At 40.5% G+C, this 25,503-nt stretch overlaps 1 protein-coding gene across 5 annotated transcripts in view; it reads right to left on the bottom strand.

The window, feature by feature from the left end:
- Positions 1 to 25,503, bottom strand: part of FN1 (fibronectin 1) — a 60,030-nt gene that overhangs the window by 21,320 nt on the left and 13,207 nt on the right. For 3 of the 5 annotated variants that reach the window (XM_056535204.1, XM_056535205.1, XM_056535207.1), the window contains exons 6-25: positions 25,142 to 25,300; positions 24,481 to 24,648; positions 24,188 to 24,367; positions 23,693 to 23,869; positions 23,297 to 23,449; positions 22,310 to 22,438; positions 20,469 to 20,609; positions 17,460 to 17,581; positions 16,819 to 16,993; positions 12,932 to 13,120; positions 10,806 to 10,934; positions 10,597 to 10,686; positions 10,185 to 10,379; positions 9,185 to 9,457; positions 8,776 to 9,042; positions 6,200 to 6,294; positions 5,302 to 5,470; positions 5,122 to 5,208; positions 3,814 to 4,005; positions 1,185 to 1,457 (exon numbers count right to left, since the gene is read on the bottom strand). In XM_056535204.1, coding sequence (XP_056391179.1) covers positions 1,185 to 1,457; positions 3,814 to 4,005; positions 5,122 to 5,208; positions 5,302 to 5,470; positions 6,200 to 6,294; positions 8,776 to 9,042; positions 9,185 to 9,457; positions 10,185 to 10,379; positions 10,597 to 10,686; positions 10,806 to 10,934; positions 12,932 to 13,120; positions 16,819 to 16,993; positions 17,460 to 17,581; positions 20,469 to 20,609; positions 22,310 to 22,438; positions 23,297 to 23,449; positions 23,693 to 23,869; positions 24,188 to 24,367; positions 24,481 to 24,648; positions 25,142 to 25,300 — 3,363 coding nt within the window. The remainder of the gene's footprint in view (positions 1 to 1,184; positions 1,458 to 3,813; positions 4,006 to 5,121; positions 5,209 to 5,301; positions 5,471 to 6,199; positions 6,295 to 8,775; positions 9,043 to 9,184; positions 9,458 to 10,184; positions 10,380 to 10,596; positions 10,687 to 10,805; positions 10,935 to 12,931; positions 13,121 to 16,818; positions 16,994 to 17,459; positions 17,582 to 20,468; positions 20,610 to 22,309; positions 22,439 to 23,296; positions 23,450 to 23,692; positions 23,870 to 24,187; positions 24,368 to 24,480; positions 24,649 to 25,141; positions 25,301 to 25,503) is intronic. The other 2 variants (XM_056535208.1, XM_056535209.1) reach the window with 1 other exon arrangement.

Below are 25,503 nucleotides of genomic sequence, written 5' to 3'. Positions count from 1 at the left end.
TGGGCTGTGTCCTATGACCAGGACAGATTTCCAATGTATCTCTATGGGACTGTCCAGGTCTCACAGACAAAGTAGGGAGATTTGCATGCAATTCTCTCCCTGCTCATTCATTCTTGTAATTGGTCGGGGTCTGAACACTCCCTAGGACATGTCAAGAGTTTGTTTTAATTGACAGGAATGCACATATGTTAGATAGTGTGCAAGTTAAAAATGTACTGCCCAATCTTATCTTTCTGTATTTGTGACATAGGGCCTACTTATTCTATTAAGAATTTGCTGGAATCAACTGGAGTACATGGGGCCACAACTGTAGAATGCCAGTTTCAGTGACAGTAGATGCAGAAGGCTTTAGAATACTAAAATAATGCGTTCTACAACAAACCTATAGGGGAAGATTTATCAAAACCTGTCCAGAGGAAAAGTTGCCCAGTTGCCCATAGCAACCAATCAGATCGCTTCTTTCATTTTGCAGAGGCCTTGTTAAAAAAGCAAGAAGCAATCTGGTTGCTATGGGCAACTTTTCCTCTGGACAGGTTTTGATAAATCTCCCCCATAGTGTATACGTTACTGTACTAAAGTGAAAAGCCAAAAAGAGGCATATAGACCTAAAATTATTCCAGCAGATTGAACCAAAACCCAAGCAGCAGAAAGCAAATATTAAAGCAAACATTGTTTCATGCAATGCTGAAGGTGGCCAAAGCTCTAGGCGGATCACCAGCATAGACAGTCCATTCCATTCAATATGGATGAGATTACGGCCCAAGACAAAACTGCAGTCAGTTCACGTTGTTCCCAGTTAAGAGATTAGGGAGGTACATAAATACAAAATGGGATATTTATCAATACCTGTGCAGAGTAAAGGTTACCCAGTTGCCCATAGCAACCAATCAGATTGCTTTAATCTTTCAAAGGCCTTGTTAAAAATGAAAGAAGCAATCTGATTGGTTGCTATGGGCAACTGCACCACTCTTCCTCTACACTGGTTTTGATAAATCTCCCCCAAAGTGTTTTTGTCAAAGACATAGGATTATAGAGTGCATCCTCCATTATTTCGAAATTCTTTTCTACTTAAGCCAAGCAACATTTAAAATTACACTAGTTAAGAAGGCCACCTCCCTACCCCTGTCCTGCTGGTGAGCACATAGAGCCCTGCCTCTGCAGATCAGCAAGGAGTGTACATTCACCGGTTTGTTGCACGATTGTGGTCGGGGCACTCTCTCCGCCATTAATGAGTGTTATCACGCTGATTTCATAGTCAATTCCGGGCTCCAATCCTGAGACCTTGTAATACCCCTCTGAGGGGTGCACAAATTCTTCGTAGATGGGGACAGACTCTCCAGCAGCAACCACCGTGATTCGGTAGCCAATAATGGTGGAGGCGTTAATGGGTGTCCACCTCAGATCAATGCTTGTGTCAGTTACGTCGACAAACTTTAGATCAGTGAGCTGGGGAATTTCTGGCAGGGCGATTCATGTCAAAAAAAGCAAAAAAAAAAAAAAAAAAAAAAAAAGGAGGATGCAGGAAAGGAAGCAAAGCAAGTCAGTCAAGGATTGCACACAATTACAGGTAATTACTAGAAAGAAAACAGATACTCAAAGTGTGTCTGATTCAATTAAAAAATTGGAATTGATGCTTTACTGCATAATGATTTGCAAAGCATGACAAGATTGTACCCACAGGCAGATCAACATACACATGCAGTGACCATGTGCAACCAATGTACGTAGTAAGCAATTGGTTTAGGCAAGTAGCAGGTTTTAATAAATGTCCTGAATTTCCATCTGAATTCTGATGGGAAAGAGAAAAACATCTAGTCTTTATGGTGCTTTCACATGTGCCTTTTTAATGTGGTTTTTTTCTTTAAAGGGGTACTCTGGCGCTTAGACATCTTATCCCCTACCCCAGTTAAAATCAGTCCCCGGAGCTCCGGGTCTGATTACCGGCGACCACGGGGCAGGCGGCATGTGATGTCACGCTCTGCCCCTCAATGCAAGCCTATGGGAGGGGGCGTGACAGCTGTCACACCCCTCCCATAGGCTTGCATTGAGGGGCGGAGCGTGACGTCACACGTCGCCGGTAATCGGACCCGGAGTGAACATGCTCCGGGACTGATTTTAACTGGGGTGGAAGATCACGGGGGTCCCCAGCGATCAGGCATCTTATCCCCTATCCTTTGGATAGGGGATAAGATGTCTAAGCGCCGGAGTACCCCTTTAAGCCACCATCATATGAGTATTAAAAAAAGGGTATACAATCCTTGCATTGGCTTTAAAAACAACAGCACTTGTGAAAATACCCTAATGGTGAATCCATTAACTGCTTGTTTACCCATAGCAGTTTTTTTATGTTTATTAAATAACCTGAACTGTAATGGTGTGTGTTTGAGCTCTACTTCATCTGTCACTCCATTGGAGAAATGGTGGAGTGATTATCTTAGCAACCACCTTTAAAGGGGTACTCCGACCCTGGCATCTTATCCCCTATCCAAAGGATAGGGGATAAGATGTTAGATAGCCGCGGTCCCGCTGCTGGGGACCCTGGGGATCGCCGCTACGGCACCCCGCCATCATTACAGCACAGAGCGAGTTCGCTCTGTGCGTAATGACGGGCGATACAGGGGCCGCAGCAGCGTGACGTCATGGCTCCGCCCCTCATGACATCACGGCCTGTCCCCTTAATGCAAGTCTATGGCAGGGGGCGTGAGGACCGCCACGCCCCCTTCCCATAGACTTGTATTGACTGGGGCGGGCAGTGATGTCACCAGGGGCGGAGCCATGACGTAACGATGCTCCGACCCCTGTATTGCCCGTCATTACGTGCAGAGCGATCTCTCTCTGCGCAGTAATGATAGCGGGGTGCTGCAGCAGCGATCCCCGGGGTCCCCAGCAGCAGGACCACGGCGATCTGACATCTTATCCCCTATCCTTTGGATAGGGGATAAGATGTCTAGGGGCGGAGTACCCCTTTAACCTGAAGTGACCACTAACTCAATTCTATACATTTCTAACACAGTAGATGTATATCATGTGTTTCCAGAATGTATAGAGTCCATTTTCTTATGGCTCCCTACCTACTACTGATCATTTATAGATAGCCAACATTTTCCTGAAAGTTCCAAGATATGTCTAAAAATCTACAGACACACATTGGCATGTTTTGGTTTGGAGCAGTGCTGTAAATCCAATAGCAACAGTAAGGCTGTCTCAGCAAATATTAGTAAAGTAGAATCTAATGCGTTAAGGACAAGTCCACCTAAAATCAACTCCTCTCAAATGTCAGACACTACAATTAAAACTAGGACTTATTTTAATGAATTGGATTCATTGGCTTTGGAACTTGTTAGGATTTGTTTGGTCTACATATAGGGAAAAATATTCTGGGTTTCTACAAAAGGTGCCTGACAAACTTTTTTTAAATTAAAGTTGTAAAAAGGTGGAGTCAGCCTTCAAATGCAGCAGAAATATATGCAACCAACAAGTATACAATTTGTTGAAAGGAAGTGGTAACCAGGCAAGAAGTGCCATGAAAACTTGATTCTATCAAGAAATGTAAATTGGTACAGTTGCTATTTATAAGTCAATGGCTTATGAAGACATTAGAGCCATGAAGATTTCCTCCATCAAGTCTGTAGTTGACTTATGTTCATGGCTGACTGTTCAAAGCCAATTGATAAATTGTTACATTGAGTGCTAAAAGCAATTACTTTGTTGTTAGAAATAGTTTGGTAAGATCCAAATCCATCAATTCCTCTAGTCAATACCTGAAGTACTAAATAAATTAACACAGGCAGAAAATAGTTCATTCATTATTACCTTGAGTTATTATTTTGGATAGGGGAATACTCTCCTCATCTCCCTTAACTGCATAGACACTGATATTATATTCCACTCCAGGGCTGAGGGTCTCAAAAGTGAATGAAGTCTGCCTTGCATCAACATCCTCCTCGGTGGGGTATCCAAGCTGCCTATCAGTGGGAGCTGAGGTTATCCTGTACCCAGTAACACCTGAGGAGAAAACCACGAAATTCAGGGTCCTGCTTTTCTGTTATATTGGCATTACAGATTGCTTACATACTGTAATTAATGAGTTATTCCTATATTAACCTCTAAAGGACTCAGCCCATTTTGGCCTTAAAGGGGTTATCCAGGAAAAAAAATTTTTTTATATATGAACTGGCTCCAGAAATGTAAACAGATTTGTAAATTACTTCTATAAAAAAAAAAAAAATCTTAATCCTTTCAGTACTTATGAGCTTTTGAAGGTAAGGTTGTTCTTTTCTGTCTAATAGCTCTCCGATGACGCACGTCTCGGGAACCGCCCAGTTTAGAAGCAAATCCCCATAGCAAACCTCTTCAGAAGCTCATAAGTACTGAAAGGTTTAAGATTTTTTAATAGAAGTAATTTACAAATCTGTTTAACTTTCTGGAGCCAGTTGATATATAAAAAGTTTTTTCCTGGATAACCCCTTTAAGGACCAGGCCAATTTTCGTTTTTTCCTCCTACCCTTCTAAAAATCATAACTCTTTCAATTGTGTACCTACAGACCCATATAAGGGCTTGTTTTCACCAATTGTACTTTCTAATGACCTCAATTATTTTTAAAACAAACTGCGGCGCAACAAAACAAAAAAAAAAAAATAAATAAATAAAAACATTTTGCAATTTTTGGGGGCTTCAGTTTCTACTCCGTGCACATTTCGGTAAAAATGACACCTTATCTTTATTCTGTAGGTTTATACGGTTGCAAGGATACCCAATTTATGTAGGTTTTATTTTATTACTAAAAAATTATAACTACATGCACCAAAATTAGTATGTTTGAAATGGTCATCATCTGACCTCTAACTTTATTTTGTGGGGGTGTGCTTCAAACAGCAGTAATAGGACCAGGACGTACAGGTACCATAACCATCAGGACGCAAGGGCATACCCATTTGCATACAGCTCTTTACAATTATGTCTATACAGAAAGAATCAGATGTTTCCATAACTCCAATATAATTCAATGAAGAGAGGCATACTAGAGAATGGCTTTAAATATGAGAAATAGATTATCAGAATGGACATATTTATAAGACTATGGAAACATGTCTTTGATGAAAAATTGCCAGAACTATTACCTGGAGATGTACTTCTGTCCCAGTAGATTGTCAAAGTAACAGAATCAGGACTTGGTTGGAACCGCAGATTTGTTGGAGGAGAAAGTGCTGTAATAAGTGGAAGTGACAATAAATAAATTTGTGGAAAAAAAAAAAAAAAGAAGAAGTCATAAGAAAGCAGAGAGAGTGACTTAGCCTTACGTGTGACAACGGTCTTTGTAATAGGAGATTCACTCTCTTCACCATCCTTTAATACAGAAATGCTGTAGGTGTACTCAACTCCTGGGGTAAGACCAGAGATTACAATGCTGCCAGACTCCGAGATAACTTCTCTGGGGGCTTCACCGCCTTGGCTTGGGCGCACATCCAACTAATTGAATGAAATGAATCATAAAATTAAAAAAAATACACACAAGGCGACACATACTGTGTGATATGAAGCACATAATACTCACCACCCTCCTGAAAGAAAGCATGATACAGAACAAAAAAAAATAAAAAAATTTAAAAAACTGAAAATGTATTCCATATATCTCCAATACTACATGAGTTGTATTCCATAAAAACTGCAAAATCTTACTATTCTATTCATATAGATACGTTAATGGCATGTCTATGTGCAAATTCTTTAGCAAAGTGGTGCAAGATGTATAATAAATCTGTGCCAGAAACAATTGCCTGCAATGCTTACAGTAATTGCTAAATGAGAATTTACTTTCGGAAAAAAAATAAAAATAAATAAAAGTCATGCCTGATCTTGATTGTACAGCATTTTCCTCTAAGCACCTAGTTGGGTGCATGCGAGATGGGAGAACCTACATAAAATTAGGAAGGTCTTGTTGCATTCCATACAAGAACAGGCAAGTGAGTTTTAAAGGGGTACTCCGCTTACCAGCATTCGGAACATTTAGTTCTGAAAGCTTTGTGCGTGCTGCAGGGGTCGGCCACGCACCCTTGTGACATCACACCACGCCCCCTCAATGCAAGTCTATGGGAGGGGGCATGGCAGCTGGTCAGCGGAGTACCCCTTTAAGTTCAGGATGTGCATGATCTGCTTATAATGTGGCTTCCAAAGCTACAAATTAATGTAGGCTTTTACCTTAAATCCAATCCTGGGTACAGGGGTCCAAGTAATGACTATGGTGGTCTCTGTAACGTCTGTGCTATATGGAGGAATTGAGCCGACAGGTTCCACTGCAAATTTCAAACATTAACGAGAAATTGTAAAATTTACAATTTAATAATAAATAATATAATGAAAAAAAAAATTAAATATACACACACACACACACACACACACACACACACACACACACACACACACACAGTCATGGCTGTAAATGTTTGCACCCCTGAAAATTTTCAAGAAAATTAAGTATTTCTCACAGAAAAAGGATTGCAGTAACACATGTTTTACTATACACTATGCTAGGTTTATTCCTTTTGTGTGTATTGGAACTAAACCAAAAAAGGAAGGAAAAAAAAAAAATTGGACATAAATGTCACACCAAACTCCAAAAATGGGCTGGGCAAAATTATTGGCACCCTGAACTTCATATTTAGTTGTACACCTTTTGGAAAAAATAACTGAAAAATCAGTCGCTTCCCATAACCATCAATTAGCTTCTTACACCTCTTAGCCGGAATGTTGGACCACTCTTCCATTGCAAACTGCTCCAGGTCATGGGATTTAGATCTGGACTCATTGCTTGCCACTTCAGAACTCTCCCGTGCTTTGTTGCCATCCATTTCTGGGTGCATTTTGACATATGTATTGGGTCATTGTCCTGCTGGAAGACCCAAGATCTCTGACGCAAACCCAGCTTTCTGACACTCTGTTGTTCAGTGCGACCCAAAATCTGTTGGTAATCCTCAGATGCCTTGCACACATTCAAGGCACGCAGTGCCAGAGACAGCAAAACAGCCCCAAAACATAATTTAACTTCCACCATATTTCACTGTAGGTACTGTGTTCTTTTCTATGTAGGCCTCATTCTGTTTTTGGTAAACAGTAGAATGATGTGCTTTACCAAAAAGCTCTATCTTGGTCTCATCTATCCACAATACAATTTTCCAGAAGGATTTTGGCTTACTCAAGTTCATTTTGGGAAAATGTAGTCTTGCTTTTTTATGTCTGTCAGCAGTGGGGTCCTCCTGGGTCTCCTGCCATAGTGTTTCACTTAATTTAAATGCCTGCAGGATAGCTTGAATATTTTTGGAACTTGTTTGGGGCTGCTTATCCACCATCCGGCCTATCCTGCGTTGACACCTTTCATCAATTTTTCTCTTCTGTCCACGCCCAGGGAGATTAGCTGCAGTGCCATTGGTTGCAAACTTCTTGATAATGTTGCCCACTGTGGATAAAGGCAAATCTAGATCTCTGGAAATGGACTTGTAACCTTGAGATTGTTGATATTTTTCCACAATTTTGGTTCTCAAGTCCTCAGACAGTTCTCTTCTCTTTGTGTGCCACACTAAGCATGGACAACAGACACACACAATGGAAAGACTAAATGAACTTCTCTCCTTTTTAGCTGCTTTCAAGTGTGATTTTTATATTTCCCACGCCTGTTACTTGCCCCAGGTGAGTTTAAAGGAGCATCACATGCTTGAAACAATCTTATTTTTCAACAATTTTGAAAGGGTGGCAATAATTTTGTCCAGACCATTTTTGGAGTTTGGTGTGACATTATGTCCAATTTGCTTTTTTCCTCCCTTTTTTTGGTTTAGTTCCAATACACACACACACACAAGGAATAAACATGTGTATAGCAAAACATGTGTTACTGCAATCCTTTTCTGTGAGAAACACTTAATTTTCCCAAAAAAAAAAAAAAAATTCAGGGGTGCTGACAATTACGCCCATGACTGTATATACACACTTAAATAATTACACAAACACATTGAAGCACAAAGAGGAAACAAATATTGAGCAAACAGTATTTGGCTGGATATATCTCCCAAACCATTTTAACCCAAGGGACTTGTGTGGGATGTTTACTGCAGTCTGTTCTCAGAGTGCGCTCAGGACCCCCCTCTTGAGGTTAGCTCGACAAGGCATCATTTGCTTGAATCTACATCCTGCAGACTACTTGAAGTGGTTGCTAAACCACTGCCAAGATCACAAAATATTCAATTTTGCTGGCCAATCTGTAACCCACTCAGCCATTTGAAGAGCAGTCGAGTGGTCTTTTAAAATATATGCAAGCAAAACTTCAAACTAAAAACAAGGAAATTAAAAGTGAAAAGTGCGATGTGCGAGTCTTGTAAGAGGACACAAGAAAGGGTTGGAGAATTCCTAGCTGAACAGTGATACATTCCTAGAATAGTGACTGGTTTAACCCTTCACTGCTGCACAAAAATAGCAAAAGGTACAGTAGTGGTGGTGTTTAACTGATTCATAGCCTGGGAACAGAGGATGCCTTGTGGCTGCCCAGAAAGGATTATCTGATTAATGGATACACAGACCCAAAGTGTTCTAAGCTAATATTCTAGATTTATGAAAAGCTAGGTGAGCATTTATAGGGTACAAAATTTTGCAATGAGGTTCTAGAAATGGTGTCGTATTTACAGTCAGATGTATGTTAGGGAGAAGGTATTATAGGCAGTTTTATCCTTTAAAAACAAAGGCATTTTTGTAGCAGGAAGAGGAGGATTTAGAACATTTACACTTACAGGTTGAGAATATTCCTGTAGTTGGGTTACTTTGCTGGTTTCCCTTCAGAGCAACCAGAGAGACTGTGTACTCCGTCCCGGGCTGGAGGTTCTTCAATTTGTAACTTGTTGTAGGAGGACTGACTTGAAACTGGCTAGGTTGCCCTCCGCGAGTTTGACCCACTGAAAGAATGTAACGTCCGATCTGAGCACGAGGGGCGGTCCAAACAAGAAGGACTGAAGATTCTGTCAAGTCATCAAACCTTAGATCGCTTGGGGAATCCATTTCTAGAAAGGAAAAGAATAGTTTGATATGCCTAAATGAGAATTTGACAATGCAATAAGCAGATGTTCGTTTTACATATACCCATAATACTCAAAAATGGTTCTTCAACCTATACCAGTGGAGATTTAGATGTACTAAACTTACTTGTTGGAAACTCTCCCACAAGTGGCTGGCTGTCTTGTCCACGGCTGACTGCGTATACTTCAAATCTGTAGTTGGTTCCAGGTTGCAGATTAACAACCTCTGCAAAGGTGCTTCTGCTCACGGGAAGGGTCTGAGGTTCCCGATTTGGAGAACTGGCTGGTGTTACCACAACACGGTACCCAGAGATCTCACTTGGTGAGGCATTCCATGAGATGATGATCTTTACATCAGATGCTTCAAGCAACTGCAGTTCAGTAGGTGGTGGAACAATAACTGCATTACGGAAAAAAAAAAAAAAAAAAATGTTTTCTCTTTTCTTCCTTTCATTTCATCATGCACATGGAATAATAAACTCATAGCCTGGTATGGAAAAATGCATGACGTGGGTGATAAAGCAGCCAAGATTTGAAATGATAAAGTTTGGTCATATTGATTTTATGTAAACTTAAATTTTCAAACCAAATTCAACTCTTCAGTCAGCATCAAGCCGCTTGCCAGATACAGTACTTTACATGGGATTATTTCTAAACTCAGAGCCAAGGCAGCACTCCCATGTCTATGTTTTGCCATGACGTTAGAAAAACAATGTTGCAAGGAATATTTCTCCTTCACTTTATATAAGCCAATAGAATAAAAACTGCTACGCCTGCTGTAACAGGCATTCCTTATTCTCCACGTACAAGAACAAGAGGCCAAGGAGTGTTAGAGCAGTCTGCCAAATATAATAATACAGATGCACAAAGTTGCTTATGGAGTGGTGCTTCAAAAAATAAATAAATAAATAAAAATTATATGTTTTGAAAGTTTGATCAGAAATACCAGAGCTTGGGGAAGTTTACATTCGATACATCAAAAACAAACACTGAACAGGATTTTTCTCATGTTTTCCTTGGCACTATAGGTCTTAACATATTGGAGTGGAAATATCCCATCTAGAGTTTCTAGATCTGAGCACATACAGATATACTAGGTACAGAGCTATGCATGCTCTTCTATTTACCAGTTTGTGGGGTCCCCGTGGTTTCCTTCTGGATAACAATAGGGGTACTCTCTTGACTGTCCTCTACAGCATAAATCGTAATGTTGTATTCAACTCCAGGATACAGGTCAGTGAGAGTCACTGAGGTTGCAGTTTCTGGCAGGATAAGTTCTGTGCTAGCACCTTCTAGAGTAGGAGTGTAGACAATTCTGTACCCTGTGGGAGGGAGAAGAAAATAAAAAAATATCAAGTTTTTCCGAGGAAAAAGTATGTTCACACATGCAAATTTTCCACAGCAGATTTTGTTATCCATTGAGTAGCAAAATCAGCTGCAGAAGTGCTGCAGCAAAATATGCACATGTGAACGTACCCCAACACAGCATTTAAGGGCTACAGTATTGACTATAGGTAATAAACAGGCAATGAGCCTTACCTGTGATAGGAGCTTGAGGTTTGGTCCAGCTAATTTCAATAGAAGTATCATCAATATGTTCAATGCTATATTCTGGAGGACTGTCAGGGGCTAATGAAGAAAACAATAAAAGGGAGTCAATTTTTATTATACTGTTGTCTATTGCTCTATAAAACAAATATAGAAAAAATGAAATTCCACTTTTTGGATTATCCTGATGTCATACTCACCAGTTGTCTGAGATGTGGACAAGATTAGGCTCTGCTCTCCTTCCTGGGTGATCTCATACACATTGATGTTGTATTTGCGGCCAGGCAGTAGGTCAGGGATGTTGACTGATGTAGCAGTTTTGGGGAGATCTAAAAAACAAAAAACAAACATTTTGATGAAACCATACTACACTTCTAATGCTTCTCTAGTTTAAGTAGTTCTCCAAGATTTCAAACAATGATTGCCTTTCCTAAGACTAGGTTCACATGTTAAAGTTAATTGGGTCATTGGGGCACCATTGGGTCCACCTTCTCAGTTTCTTTGTTCTTCTACTTCAATGACAGAGCAGATGAATGAAGAAAAGACAACACAGATGTGAACCTAACCTAAGTAAAGGCTGTCAGTGTTAGGCCACTAGTGGTCCAATCTCTGGGACCCCTGCCAACTCAAAACAATGAAGGGGGGTCACACCTCTCTTGCAAGTGCCACCTCCTCTTCATTGCTTATTCAGGTGGCTGCCCAATTCACGTAAATAGGCCAAGCAGCCAAGTAGCAGTATCAGACACATCTGCCCATACAAAGCAAAATATTTGCTGTTTTGCCATGCAGCATACTTAATGCTATGAGAAAACCAAGCCTTAGGGAATGTTCCCACAGGCATATGGAGTGTTTGCAGCTAAAACATTAAAGCTGTTGCACTGCAGAAATGTCTCTGGAAACGTGAGGGTAATCTACTTGTGTGAACATACACAAGCTTCAAGCAGAAGAAATTACACAAGCAGTTAATCAGATAAAAGCCAACGGCCATTGTGTATTAGGTTGTAGAGTGACTTCTGATGTACTGCAGTAAGGAATAGGTCATTGCCATAAAAAAAAAAAATTAAAGTCTGCTACATTTGGCCAACCAAATACACATGGCACTATGATACAAGGAGTAAAGACATACAGGATGTAGATGTGAGACCATGTCTTTTTTCTACTTTAATACACATACAGGACATTTATGAAGCTGCCGAATAGAAAGGCTGTATCTGTTGCCAATAGCAACCCATCACCGCTTTAAAGGGGTGCTCCAGAGGAAAAACAAATGTTCAAATCAACAAGTGCCAGAAAGTTAGAGATTTGTAAATTACTTCTATTTGAAAATCTTAACCCTTCCAGTACTTAGCTGATGTATGCTCCACAGAAAGTTGTGTAGTTCCTTCAAGTATGATTACAGGGCTCTCTGCTGCCACCTCTGCCCATGTCAGGCATTGTTCAGAGCAGGAGAAAATACCCATAAGTAAACCTCTCCCTCCTGTTATGGACAGTTCCTGACACTGACAGAGCTGAGAAGTACTGAAAGGATTAAAAAGAGTACCTGTCATCAAACCATATTTTCTAAACTAACTCAGATTATATTTCCTAACTTCTCCTAACACCCCTCAAAAAAATTTCCGAGCTTTAAAAAGCTCTGTATCATACCTTTCCCCTTGCTCACATTGTGTGAGCTCGCAGAAGAAAGTGGGCGTTCCCCAACAGGCACGCCGTCACTAAAGCCTACAAGAGCTGTGCCTCGCACACATTTCCTGAGACCAAACTAACTGTTTGATTTGCACAGGGAACAGAACACTATTTTTTTACAATCACATTAAAAACATATTAAGGTTGAGAATGTTAACAGCAAGTAAAGCGCGTCTTATAATTACACAAGGAACAATATACTAAAAGTTTAGTTTACTCTAAGATACTCCAAGATTTTTAAACAGAAGTAATTTACAAATCTGTATAACTTTCTGGCACCGGTTGATTTGAATATTTTTTTTTCCTCTGGAGTAACCCTTTAAAAGATCTCCCCCATAGTTTAAGACAAAACACACACATTCATCTTTATGAATAACCATCTAATGAAATAAGCTATAAAACATACTACAGTTCTGAAGCTATGTAGATAAACACAATTTTACCATAAGGAACTAAGAATTTTTGAAAGAGTTATGTTACTTTTTTCATTTTAACCAGATATTTATGAGACTAAACTTAAATTCATCCCTCCAAAAATAAAATAAAAAACAACAAAGCGCCACAGGCATTTTCCATGATATTTAAGTAAGGTATGCCAGGCACTACTACTACGACAATGAAAACAACAGACAGTTACACTTACCCAAATAACGCTTGTCATCTCTCTTCTCATCTCCCTCCTCACTAAGTTCATATTCAACACGGAAACCAGAAATTGTATCTGAGGCAGAGACCCAAGATATCACAAAGCTGCTAGAGGTGATCTCCGTCACAGACTCTGAAGTGGCCACAAGTGGTGGAAGACGGTCGGTAACACCACTTTCGGTTGGACCTTAAAATAAGAGAAGATATTTAATGTATATAAATGATGCATTAGGCTAATCTCTTATGATTTCTAATTGAACTTATAAAACTATTTTAACCAGTGAGCAGATGACCTCTAAGTCAGGTACTTTTTTTTTGCAAGGAACACAGAAACCTCACCATGCTCCTGGAGGAATTATTGGCAAAATGTTTTGGATGGTGAGGTTGGGGAGCAGTTGGGTACTAATTACTAATAATTATTAGTATTGTGGCAGCTATCTGTATCTACTGCCATTTGGGAGATTATCTCCCTATTAGAGCAACTATAAAATTGTTGATCTCATTGTATCCTACACTATTCAACCATTGTCCTTTATACATACACACCAGTGTCCTATACCATGTCCCTTGCACTTGTTAAAATTGTTCTGCTCCCCCACCACATGTATCTTTTGTATTTTTAATATGTGATTTGTGAACGTATGTTTTTTTTATGGGTAGTTAGGGTGGTAATGTACAAACCAATACTTTATTAGGAAATACAGATTTGGTCTATTTTCTTTTTTCTTTTACTTTTCTTTGGGTAACATGTATGGGTTAAGCCTTTGGATATGACAGAAAAAAAAAAAAAAAGTTATATTATAGTAATATATATATATTCCGTCCCAGAATGAGGTCACCTTACCGTGGTGGGACGGTCCACGCTATTTGGCGCCAAATTTGCAAGCTAAGTACCTCATATTTTCATATCTTCATTTATTGCATTACAGCTGTATAGCTTTTCATGTTTTATCTATATACTCATGTTTCATCTATATCTTTGTGCTAGCAGTGTGCTGCTGTATTCTCCTGTTGCTGTATATTTAGCCCAGCAGCTTGCACCTGCAAGCCAGGTTTTTACAATAGTTTGGATCAATAGTGCTGGACTATTTATTCTTTGTGTATATATTATATTATATTATATTATATTATATATTATATATATATATATATATACACACACACACACACACACACACACACACACACTCCACAAACAAGACAAAAAGGAAAAACAAAAAAAAACACAATGGACATGTTTAGGAAGGATCAGTGCTTGTCTTGAGGTTAAATGGCTATGTTGTGAGACCACCATAGGCTTCTTTAACACTGCCGCTGTACCCAGTCAAGAACGGCCAACAAACTTTCCCCACCAACTTACACCAGCCGTAGGTGTAAGTTGGCCGTAGGAGGCCAACAACCCAGCAGCAGGACAGCTACCTCTGCCTTTGTGCAAGGAGGAGAACTGCCAAAGCCCTGCAAAATGACCTCGGGCAGGCCACAGATGTGAATGTGTCCACTCAAATAAATGGTCAGAAACAGACGCCATGAAGGAGGTATGAGGGCCCGAGATCCACAGGTGGGGGTTGTGCTTACAGACCAACACCGTGCAGGAAGTTTGGTATTTTCCAGAGAACACCAAGACTGGCAAATTCGCCAATGGCACCCTGTGCTCTTCACAGATGAAAGCAGGTACACACTTAGCACATGTGACAGAGTCTGGAGACACCGTGGAGAACATTCTGCTGCCTGCAACATCCTCCAGCATGAACGGTTCGGTAGTGGGTCAGCATTTCTTTGGGGGCCGCACAGCCCTTCATGTGCTTGCCAGAGGTAGCCTGTGTCAGCAGTTCCTGCAAGAGGAAGGCACTGATTCTATGGACTGGCCCGCCCGTTCCCCAGACCCGAATCAGATTGATCACATCTAGGACATCATGTCTCCCTCCATTCACTAACACCACGTTGCACCACAGACTGTCCAGGAGTTGGTGGATTCTTTAGTCCAGGTCTGGGAGGACATCCTTCAGGAGACCATACGCCACCTTTTCAGGAGAATGCCCAGGTGTTGTAAGGAGGTCATATGGGCACGTGGAGGTCACACACACTACTGAGCCTCATTTGGACTTGTTTTAAAGGACATTACATCAAAGTTGGATCAGCCTGTAGTGTGGATTTCCACTTTGATTTTGAGTGTGACTCCATATCCAGACCTCCATGGGTTGATAAATTTGATTTCCATTGATAATTTGTGTGATTTTGTTGTCAGCACATTCAACTATGTTCAATGTATTCATTCAATACAATTAGTTCATTCAGATCTAGGATGTGTTATCTGTTTAAATTCCTTTATTTTTTTGGAGCAGTGTATAATATAGATCATATAATTTTATTATATATCTATATCTATATCTATCTATATATCTATATATCTATACACACACATACATACATATATATATATATATATACACACACACATATATACACACATAGTAGAATCTCCCAATAGCGGACACTCACTGGGAAAAAAAAATGTATATTTAATTCCCCCTTTATTACCCTCGGTGTAAGTTCATCACCCCCTTTCATGAAGTGACAAAGGGGATAAAGGGGAAATTAAACGACACAGGGGGGGGGGGGGGGAGAAAAATGGCAGAGGGGGTGGTAAAGAGGGGGCGATTAATTCGCAGAGGGTAATTAAGAGGTAATAAAGTAGCATGGGGGAGGGGAGGAAATCAAGAGGAAATGATGTGGCACAGGGGCCAGTAAGGGGGGGGGGGTGAGATGGGGGATGATTTGGAACAGGGGAAGGAGGTGGGTGAATGATTCCGGCAAATGTACAGAACCGCTTAAACAGCGGTCTTCTGCTTCTGTGCTGGGGCTTCTGCAGCAAAGTGCAGTGGGGGCCTGTGCCCCCGGGAGCCTGGGCCTCTTACTGGGGTATTGGCTGTACCCCCTGACGGCGGCCCCGTTTGCAAGTTAGGGCTGACACATAAGCCTGGTTGTCCAGTATTAGGAGTGTTTTGTCCCCTTTTGGGTGTGTCCGCATCCGCTATTGGGAATGTCCCCTATTCGGAGGGTGCAAATACATTAAGTCTTATGGAATTCTGCTGGGGAATTAAAAACTGTCCGCTATTGGGAGGTGTCCATTAGAGACGAGCGAATTTACAGTGATTGCATTAGTCACAAACGTCTCGGCTCGGCGGTTGCTTACTTTAGCCTGCATAAATTAGTTCAGCTTTCAGGTGCTCCGATGGGCTGGAAAAGGTGGATACAGTCCTAGGAGACTCTCTCCTATGACTGTATCCACATTTTCCAGCCCACCGGAGGACCTGAAAGCTGAACTAATTTATGCAGGTTCAAGTCAGCAACTGCCGAGCTGTGAAGTTTGTGACGAATCGAATCACTAAGACACTCATCTAGTGTCCACTAAGGGAGATTCTACTGTATTTGTAATGTTCATGGTAAAAAAAAAAGTTTATATATTTTTAGGTGAAAAAAATGCTGTCCCTGCAGCTGTGTGAGGAGTCCAAATACAGCAAGTGAGGGCAGGACAAGCACGGCTCTGAGCAGGCTCCTGGCTTGTCAAATCATCCTGCTGTGTGAGCCGGGGGCATCTCAGAGCAACACTGCTGCACAGAGCCCTGCTTGTTTGCTTACACTTTCTGTATTTGGACTCCTCATAGAGACACACAGGCAATAGCTGCAGGGACAAAAATATACAAATTTTTTAACCAATGTATATTACATATAATGGTATTATCTACAGTATATAAAAAGTTTTTGATAATTACAGGTAAACTGAAGTCTGAATAACGTCACCCTACCCATAGATAACTGTGGTAGTTTTGAAAGCCAGGAATACACTTAAAGATCGGAATGTCCACAAGTGAATGTAGTACTTACTTCCAAATGTGGTGGAGGTGGTAGTAAAGTCAAATCTGGTAACCTCCTTCTGTCCATACTGCAGAACACTGACAAGCTGTCCCTCGTACACCAATCCGGGTTTCAAGCCAGAGATTGTGTAAGAATTAAGGTGTCCTGGAATGTTAACTTGCTTCCAGTTACCTTGTTTGTTTTTCTGGAAAAAGGCAAAAACATAAGATTAAACCAAAGCTTCTACAGTACGAACTAAGCGGGCACTACTTCACCATTGATCAAGTTATCAATAAATGTGCGCCAAAAATCTTATACTGACAAAAAATAAATAAAACTGTAAAAAAAAAGTGTCACGAACAAAACAAAAGCACCCAACTATTATTTTTTGACATGTCACAAACACACGTCAAGAGTTTTGATTTTGATCAGAGTCTGGGTGCTAGAAGAAAAGGATTCTAGCAAACTGTGCACCCAGACACCAACTTGGAGATACTCTTGCCTAAGTGCTAATAGTAAGACTCAATATAGAGCCTGTCTTATGCAGCATAAAAAGTGAAATGGGGATGACAGTAACATTTTCATTTCATGGTGCAGGGTGTAAATAATTAGATGCACAAATTGACTCTTTAGGTATAAAAATGGGAAATTTGTATTATAAGGAGACTTACAGGCTTCCAGCGCAAAATGTATTGCTTGATGTGAGATTGTTGAGGAGCAGTCCATTGAATAGGATGTGAGTTGGGATGGTTGGCGCTCTCTGTTATTATCACCTGCACAGGTCCAGTTCCAGCTGTTACAGAAGTCAGAAATATGCATTTGAGAAAGTACAAAGAGGAACTAAATAATCCTACCACTTAGAGCAGTGTTTACCAACCAGAGTGCCTCCAGCTGTTGCAAAACTACAATTCTTAGCATGCCCGGACATCCAAAAGGCTTGTAGTTTTGGCACCCTGGCTCTCTGGTTAAGAAACACTATATAAAGTATCAGTTTCTGATTTCCTGTTGATTATATACCATTGCATTGTTAGGCTGTGTTAAACTGCTAAACTGCTTTTATTTTATGCAGCATTGAAACAATTAGGCTATGTTCACATGGAAAACTTCAGGGTTGACATCCCGCAGACTGTGGGTGCCGGCATAACATGCTATGCTATGCATTTTGTGTGGAGTCCATATATCTATAGCGGAATCACTGAATACAATGGGACTCTGCTGCTGCGGAATTTCAACGCGAAATTCCGGGCACGTCAACATGGCCTTAGAATAGTGTGCATTTCATGAAACAATTACACACCAAATCACTTCGGCTGGGTTCACACACAGTATTTTAGTCAGAGTTTGAAAGGAAAAATCCCAAGTGGAGCAGACAAACTAAAAATTAGGCTCCAAAATACTGTGTGAACCCAGCCTAAGGTTTTGTTTTCAGCAGAATTGGTAAGTAACACACAGACTATTCTAATAGCTGTTGCAATCTGTTTATATTTTAGGCCAAATACATACAAATGTAATGTAACTGCAATGTGAAAACTAAAAGCGAAAAGAAAATCCCAGCTTCAAACCAGAAATACCAGAGCAGACATTATATTACAAATATGGGCCACAGTAAAGATATAAGGCCTATTGCATTTAATCTACATGCCACCTGCACCTTTAGGCTATGTTTACAGGTTTTTTTGGGGCTAAAAAACAGCCCTTTGTGTATAGACATAAATTTTGCAGATGTTAATTTTACAGTCATAAAATCAAATGGAATATACTTTTAGTTTCAGACATGGCCATTTTTATCAGTGTTTGAAGCTTTAGGGTGCGTTCCCACAGGGCGTATACGCAGCGTATTTGACGCTGCGCAAAATTTATGGCAGCAGCGGGAAATACGCTGCGTATCCCTTGCTCACTATACACACAGGGCTTTCCGGCGGCAGCCCTATGTGTGTAGTGAGTTTTGGAGGCGGGGCCGTGTGCCTGTGACGCGCGGCTCCGCCTCCAAAACTCACTACACACATAGGGCTGCCGCCGGAAAGCCCTGTGTGTATAGTGAGCAAGGGATACGCAGCGTATTTCCCACTGCTGCCATAAATTTTGCGCAGCGTCAAATACGCTGCGTATACGCCCTGTGGGAACGCACCCTTAGGGGAAAAAATAAATAAATAAATGCTGCTTTGCCATTTTTTCCCCCATGAAAAATGACTGGTTTTTAAAGAGGTACTCCAGCGTATAAGTTTTCTAAACCATCATTCTTGTGCTCCCGGCATATAAAACAACAACCTGGACTTACCTGCTGCCACTTACGTGGTGCACTGTATCACCGCTCCAGTCCTTTGGTGCAGTCTTCCTAGTTGTCGGGGGTGGATGAGTCACACCGCTGATCAGCTAATCTCTGGCCTCCATCATGCCTGCATTGGCCAGCGATAGGCTGATCGGCTGCGTGACGTATTGGGCCCAGAACCAGGAAAAAGACCAGTGCCGAGGCGCAATAACATCACACTGCTGATCAGCTCTATGACGCATTGACCACTGGCAAGCAGAAAGAAGCCTGCACCAGAGGACTGGAACGGCAATACTGTGCACCACAGGAGTCGCAGCAGGTAAGTCCAGGTTGTTTATATGCCAGCAGCCCAAGAATGATTGGAGTACACATTTAAGGCTGGAAATAAAACCACCACTGTGTGTTAACATTGCCTAATTCCCCTTACGCAGAACAGACAGAATCATTGTATACTGTAAGATTTAAAACAGAGGTGGTTGCAAAAGCTAGGTTTGCTTTTACAACATTTTCAGAAAATATCAACTTCATTGGGGAGATTTAGCAAATCCTGTGCAGAGGAAGAGTGGTGCAGTTGCCCATAGCAACCAATCAGATTGCTTCTTTCATTTTCCACAGGCCTCTTTAGAGGCCTGTGGAAAATGAAAGAAGCAATCTGATTGGTTGCTATGGGCAACTGCACCACTCCTCCTCTGCACAGGTTTTGATAAGTCTCCCCCCATGTGTACAAAAGAATGATGTAAATTGACTTTTCCAAAACTATCTGTATGACAAGTGTGCGGTGTCCTTGGGATGAGTACAGCATTGAACGGAGTGAAGGGTCAGCTGCTGAGTCACATACACGGTCTAAATTTCAGTCTTACACAACATTTATATATTGTGTAAGACCAAAAAAAATAAAAAATACATACAACAGTATATACAACAGTTTCTGAGATCCCCTAATGGCTCTCCTTTCCGCCTGAAAACATGACATGCATGAAAAGGTATAAATAATTTTAGTAAAAAGCTATGAAGCAGATATGAGAGTATATACAGTAAATAAGTCAGTCAGTCTCCTATTGAAAACTTGCATCATTTTAGCTCACATAATGCCACAGTTAACTAATCTGGATATCAAATAGGTGACTTATTGGACTGTTTGATTAATACTACAGACAGCAATTCTGCTGAATTTCTTTATTCCCGGAATGACAGATGATTGCAAAGTTAGTAATACATTAACCTGAAGTTTATCCCTTAGTTGCAGCATCCTACATGTCAAAATCAAGTTGTGGCAAAACCTGGGAGATTACAGAATGGATTTTTTGGTTGTACTATAAATGTATCATATCATTATTAGATTATAAATTATAATTATAAATCCACATGGCCTTTTAAAAAAAATTATTTTTTATTTTTTTGTATTACTGACCTGGGTAGGAACGAGGTTGGCAATGCCATTCACCAATTCCGTTACCATAGCAATAGCACTGGTAGCTGACACTATTAACATTCTTCTCCCAAGAGTCCCCGATCTGGTAGAATTTTCGTGTTTCAGTCTCTTGGCATTGGTCTGTAATATGAGAAAAAAAAAACAAGTCAGTCAATATCTTGTGGATCTTTGAAAAGCTTTCATTTACAGAAAGAAGCAGCCCCATGACACGAGCAAGGGGATGAATCAGCCCGGAAAAAGTCCTAATTTTTCATAAATTTTCATCATTTATATTGGATCGTGGCAGCACCCATTATAGGTAGTTTTTTTTTCAAGATTATTCTAATGCTCTTTATGCCTGGAGGAGGAGCAGCAGCCTTGAGGATCTATTTCCTTTGGCTTCCATGTGTGTTGTGCCTGGATACGCACAAGCCTATCTGGTGAGTTCTCTAATTCACCTGTTGTCTTTGACTCTTTGGAGGATTTTACACAAGGGGAGAACTCTGTTTTTTAAATTGCTAAACTAGCCTTTTCCTATGTGATCTTTTCCAGTGTGTCTGAAGCTGGTAATACACAGTAGAATATCAGCTGAAAGCACTGCCTTGGGCAGGCCGATCAACCACTAGTGTTTAAGGGGGCAACTCTTCTACTTCCTGAACAGACATAAACTGCCCCCAGAAAAGTCTGCCACTGGGTTTTCTCCATCCTTATTCAGAATACATGCATACTGGACCGAGAGTATGTGTATGGGTGATCAGATCCAACCTGGTCAATCAGGAATGTTTAAAGTTTGTTCAGAAACCTATAAAAGCTCTTCAGAGAGTTTTAGCTCTCCATGTGAACTGTGCCCTGAGAGACATCAACATCAATTGAATGCTAGCCAAAAAAAACAGACTAAAATCAACAGGGTTTAGCAAGCGCTGATTGAATAAATAGATCAGAACTTAGTACATAGTTTGCCCTCACTCACTCCCACTCCCCATCCCCCCCCCCCCCCCCCAGGACAGAGACACGCCATCTAAATTATTTATCTCCAGACTACGGGCCAGGATGTGTGGAATTTGTCAGCCCTCACAGAGGAAGTTCTTAATGAAAAGAGGTGATTTCGGACATTAGTCCTAATATGCACTTAAAAAGAGCTAAGTGTAATATACATCTCTAACCCCTTAAAGGATATAAAAAGGGGCTCATATTTTATACAAAAGTTGATCCTGAACAGACCAACTTTGTTTGGACTGGCTGAGTGTCTGAAGTCTGTTGGGGCCTCCTGACTCGACAAATAATGTTGAGAAGTTAAGGAAAAAGGGGATGTTTGATTTTAAATGCTCAAATTTTTTGCTCCCAGAAACAAGTAAACACCAAGACTGCCTGGCAGCAGCTTATCTTTCCCTTCATTGGCAATACAAACTTTCGACAGTGCCAAACATTAAAGGAGTACTCCCCTGCCCCAGCGTCCAGAACGTTTAGTTCAGAACGCGGGGGTCATGACGTCACGGCCATGCCCCTAGTGATGCCACCCCCCCTCAATGCAAGTCTATGGGAGGGGGCGTGACGTACGCCACGCCCACTCCCATAGACTTGCTTTGAGGGGGCGTGGTGTGACGTCATGACCCCCGCAGCTCGTACCTAGCATTCGGAGCTAAATGTTCTGGACCCTGGTGCAGTAGAGTACCCCCTTAACGTCTTTGGGGAGATCAGGATATAAGTTGTTCGGCCTTTACATACTATTCGATAGATAATGTTCTAATCATTTAGGAACAATGATTGAGATTGATTGTGGAACTTATAAAAGACTAAGAGCTAGATTGTGATTTCATCTATCATGCACTAAAGTTACATACCAACAGCATCGCACTTCCATCTGCCTCGTCCCTGACCAAAGCATGTGCAGTTCATCAAGTGTCCTTCTTCATGAAATTTGTTGAAAGACTGATTAACATCATAGGTAATACCATCCACAATACACTGGTCTGTAATACAAAGTAAAGAGAGAATTGGGATAAAGTAGGCCAACACAAAATAAAAACCAGCACTGGATGAGACAGTCAAATTCATTTTGCAGGTTTTTCATGCCTTACTCAAAAAAGCTCTAGCAAATATACCCAAAAATGTGTCACACAAAGAGTTTGGTCCATTAGGTGTTCAGAACATTAAGCCAAGATCTATTGCTTTTATTTCTCAAAAAGCAAAAAAATTAAAAAAATTTGGCAGAATGTTATGTTATATTAGTATCCCTTAAAAGATCTCAAAATGGAACACAATGGGGAGGATTTTGAATGAATTTTGCCTTAATTTACAGAGAAACTGCAAGCGGATCTACCAAAAGAATGGTACACACATTCTCTCAGTGGATCCACTCAGAAATGCATTGCAGTCTTTGGGGAACTCTGGCTTTTCTGCCATGCTATTAAAAATGGTTACTAGGTGTATATAGGATTACATACATTTTTTATGTGACAGTATTTTATGGAATAGGATAAAAATAATGAATTTTAGGTAAAAAAATAAAAATAAAAAACACAACCCATACACCACAAGAAAGTTTACCAATCACTTTAAAATAGTTTCGAAACATCATAGACATTGTTTAGATCCTGACCAATCACTGAATTAAACAAGGAAGTGCACAACTAGACCACTTCTCTCCCAGTGTGATTTTCCCATAGACCTACATTGGGAGTCCATCTCAGTCATGTTACACAGGGCTGGGAGAGAGTTTAGTGTGCACTCCTCTCGGCTTGTTCTAGTGATTGGTTGGGGTCTCAAAATGCAGACAACCAAGGGGGAAAAAAAAATGTTAAAAAATATATGTGGACTTTGTGTTTTACCTTTAAGCTGGGAATATGCAATGCAGTTCCACTCCCCACGGCCATTGCCAACACATGTACACCGCATCATATGACCTAGGTCATGCACTTTATCCCACTGATCCCCAACACGATACATGACACCTTCATTTGTGGTACAGATCTCTTCATGAGCTACAAAGAAAGAGGAAAAAATTATGAAGCTATATTGAATATTTGGAGCCTTTGGATAGGTTGCTTGCCTATATACGGCAGAAAATACATACATAAAAAAAAACAAAGCTATAACAGAGTACTGTTTATTCTTGGCACATGTAAATCTCTGATCAAAAGAATACACAGAGGGAGGAAAGCACAATTAAAGTTTACAATTTCAGAATATTTATGTTAACTAAATATTTAATGAAAGAGTCACACCTGCCATGGGACAGAAACCAAACTTCTGGTCTACATCATAGTTGTGAGTAGTTCCACACCACTTCATGTTGTCGCGACGGCCCTCTGAGGTACAGTCTGTGTAATTGCGGTTGTTGTACAGGAAAGGGAAGTTACACAGGGCCCCATTTGAATTACCTCCTCTTGTCTGAACCAGGACTTTAGGGGGAAAAAAAAAATAAAATAAAAAAAACAATGTTTACATTTGAAAGCATGTGAACAGTCGCACCATAAAAAAATGCCCAAGATAAACAAAAAGGGATTTATAATTAAAAAATAAAAAATAAAATCACAAAAGCTAAAAATACAACACCTACAACCCCCACGTTTCAACTGCTTTCACATGGTCTAAATCCTGGCCATCATGATAGTTAAAATCGCATATTTGATTCAGAGGAAGTAATGCCGCCGCGCCCCCCCCCCCCCCCACTAACAAGAAGAGTGAATGCAGCATTACTCTTCTTAATATCAGCTTACCACGTTGTTCTGTGCAGAAGGAATATTTCTTGTCCTCATCATAGTTAGATGTAGTTGCACACCAGAGCTTTCCATCTTGACGGCCATCTGTTGTACATGAATAGTAGGTCCTTCCATCATGTATAAATGGAATAGCACAAGGCTCACTGTTAGAATTACCGCCATATGTTCCAACGGCAACTGTATAAAAAAAAAAAAAGCGAACAGCAGAATTAAGAATGTAAAAAATATATTAAAAATAAATTTATTTATATTCACCCCCTTATTTTTTGCATTAAAGTAGCCATACTCACCACTTTCCTCACAGCTGACTCCATTGCCCAGGCAAGTGCACATCTGTTGCTGACTGCCCTGTGTTTTGAGCCATTTCATGCCCACAGTATACAGAACTCCACTGTCCGTTACACAGTGTTCAAGATCACTTGGCATAGGTGTGAGAGCTTTTACTGAAGCATCGACCACTGCAGACAAACAAAGGCAGGATTTATTTTTTACCTTTAAATACACAGAAACATCATCTTATACACACACATGAACCATCTGTATGTGTTCTGTCACTGTATTTGTGGTTTTATGGCTTTTACACTGACATAACGTCACACCCCCCCCCCCCAAACTAAAATGCGCCAGCAGAAGGCCATTATGGCTGCCTACAGTGGTGTTAGGTACAGTGATAGGCGGAAGTGGGTGTGAGAGTTATCCTGTGTAGACTTTGGTATTCTTAGAATATTCACCATTGAATTTTTCAAAAATATAATATAAAAATGCAGTTCTGCCATCCAGGCTACACAAGACATGTTCAGTCAGACAGTCAGTCAATCAATCACAGCACAAAGTGGGGAAGATCCACTATAATATATATTTTTTTTAATTTCTGCATTACATCAGCAACATGCACCCTGGTTTTATCAGAATTATGTGAGCTAATACTAAAATTAAGTCCCAACAACTTACCAACACCAGAGGTTTGCAAAGAAGAATGTCTCTCACACTTCCATTCCCCACGACCGTTGCCAGTACAGATACACTGCAGAAGATTCCCTCTGGCATCAGTCTTGGTCCAAGTATCTCCAATCCTGTAGGAGGTTCTGGTGTCCTGGTCATTACATCTGTCTATGTGCAAACAAAAAATAAATGAATAAAATAAAAATAAATAAAAAAAAAAAAAAACAATGTTACCAATAGGTGTAAAGGAAACAAAAAAACTATACATGCAATCAAATATAAAACCCCAGGGACTAGCATTATTTCATCCCCTTTGGCCACACCATCTCCCTACTTTTATTCCCGTGCTGCAGTGATTTGCCTGACCTTAT

The sequence above is a fragment of the Hyla sarda genome, chromosome 8 (genome assembly GCF_029499605.1).
Source record: "Hyla sarda isolate aHylSar1 chromosome 8, aHylSar1.hap1, whole genome shotgun sequence".
Taxonomy (NCBI): domain Eukaryota; kingdom Metazoa; phylum Chordata; class Amphibia; order Anura; family Hylidae; genus Hyla; species Hyla sarda.
The sequence above is the reverse complement of the archived record's forward strand: the minus strand, read 5'-3'. Positions and strand labels throughout refer to the sequence as shown.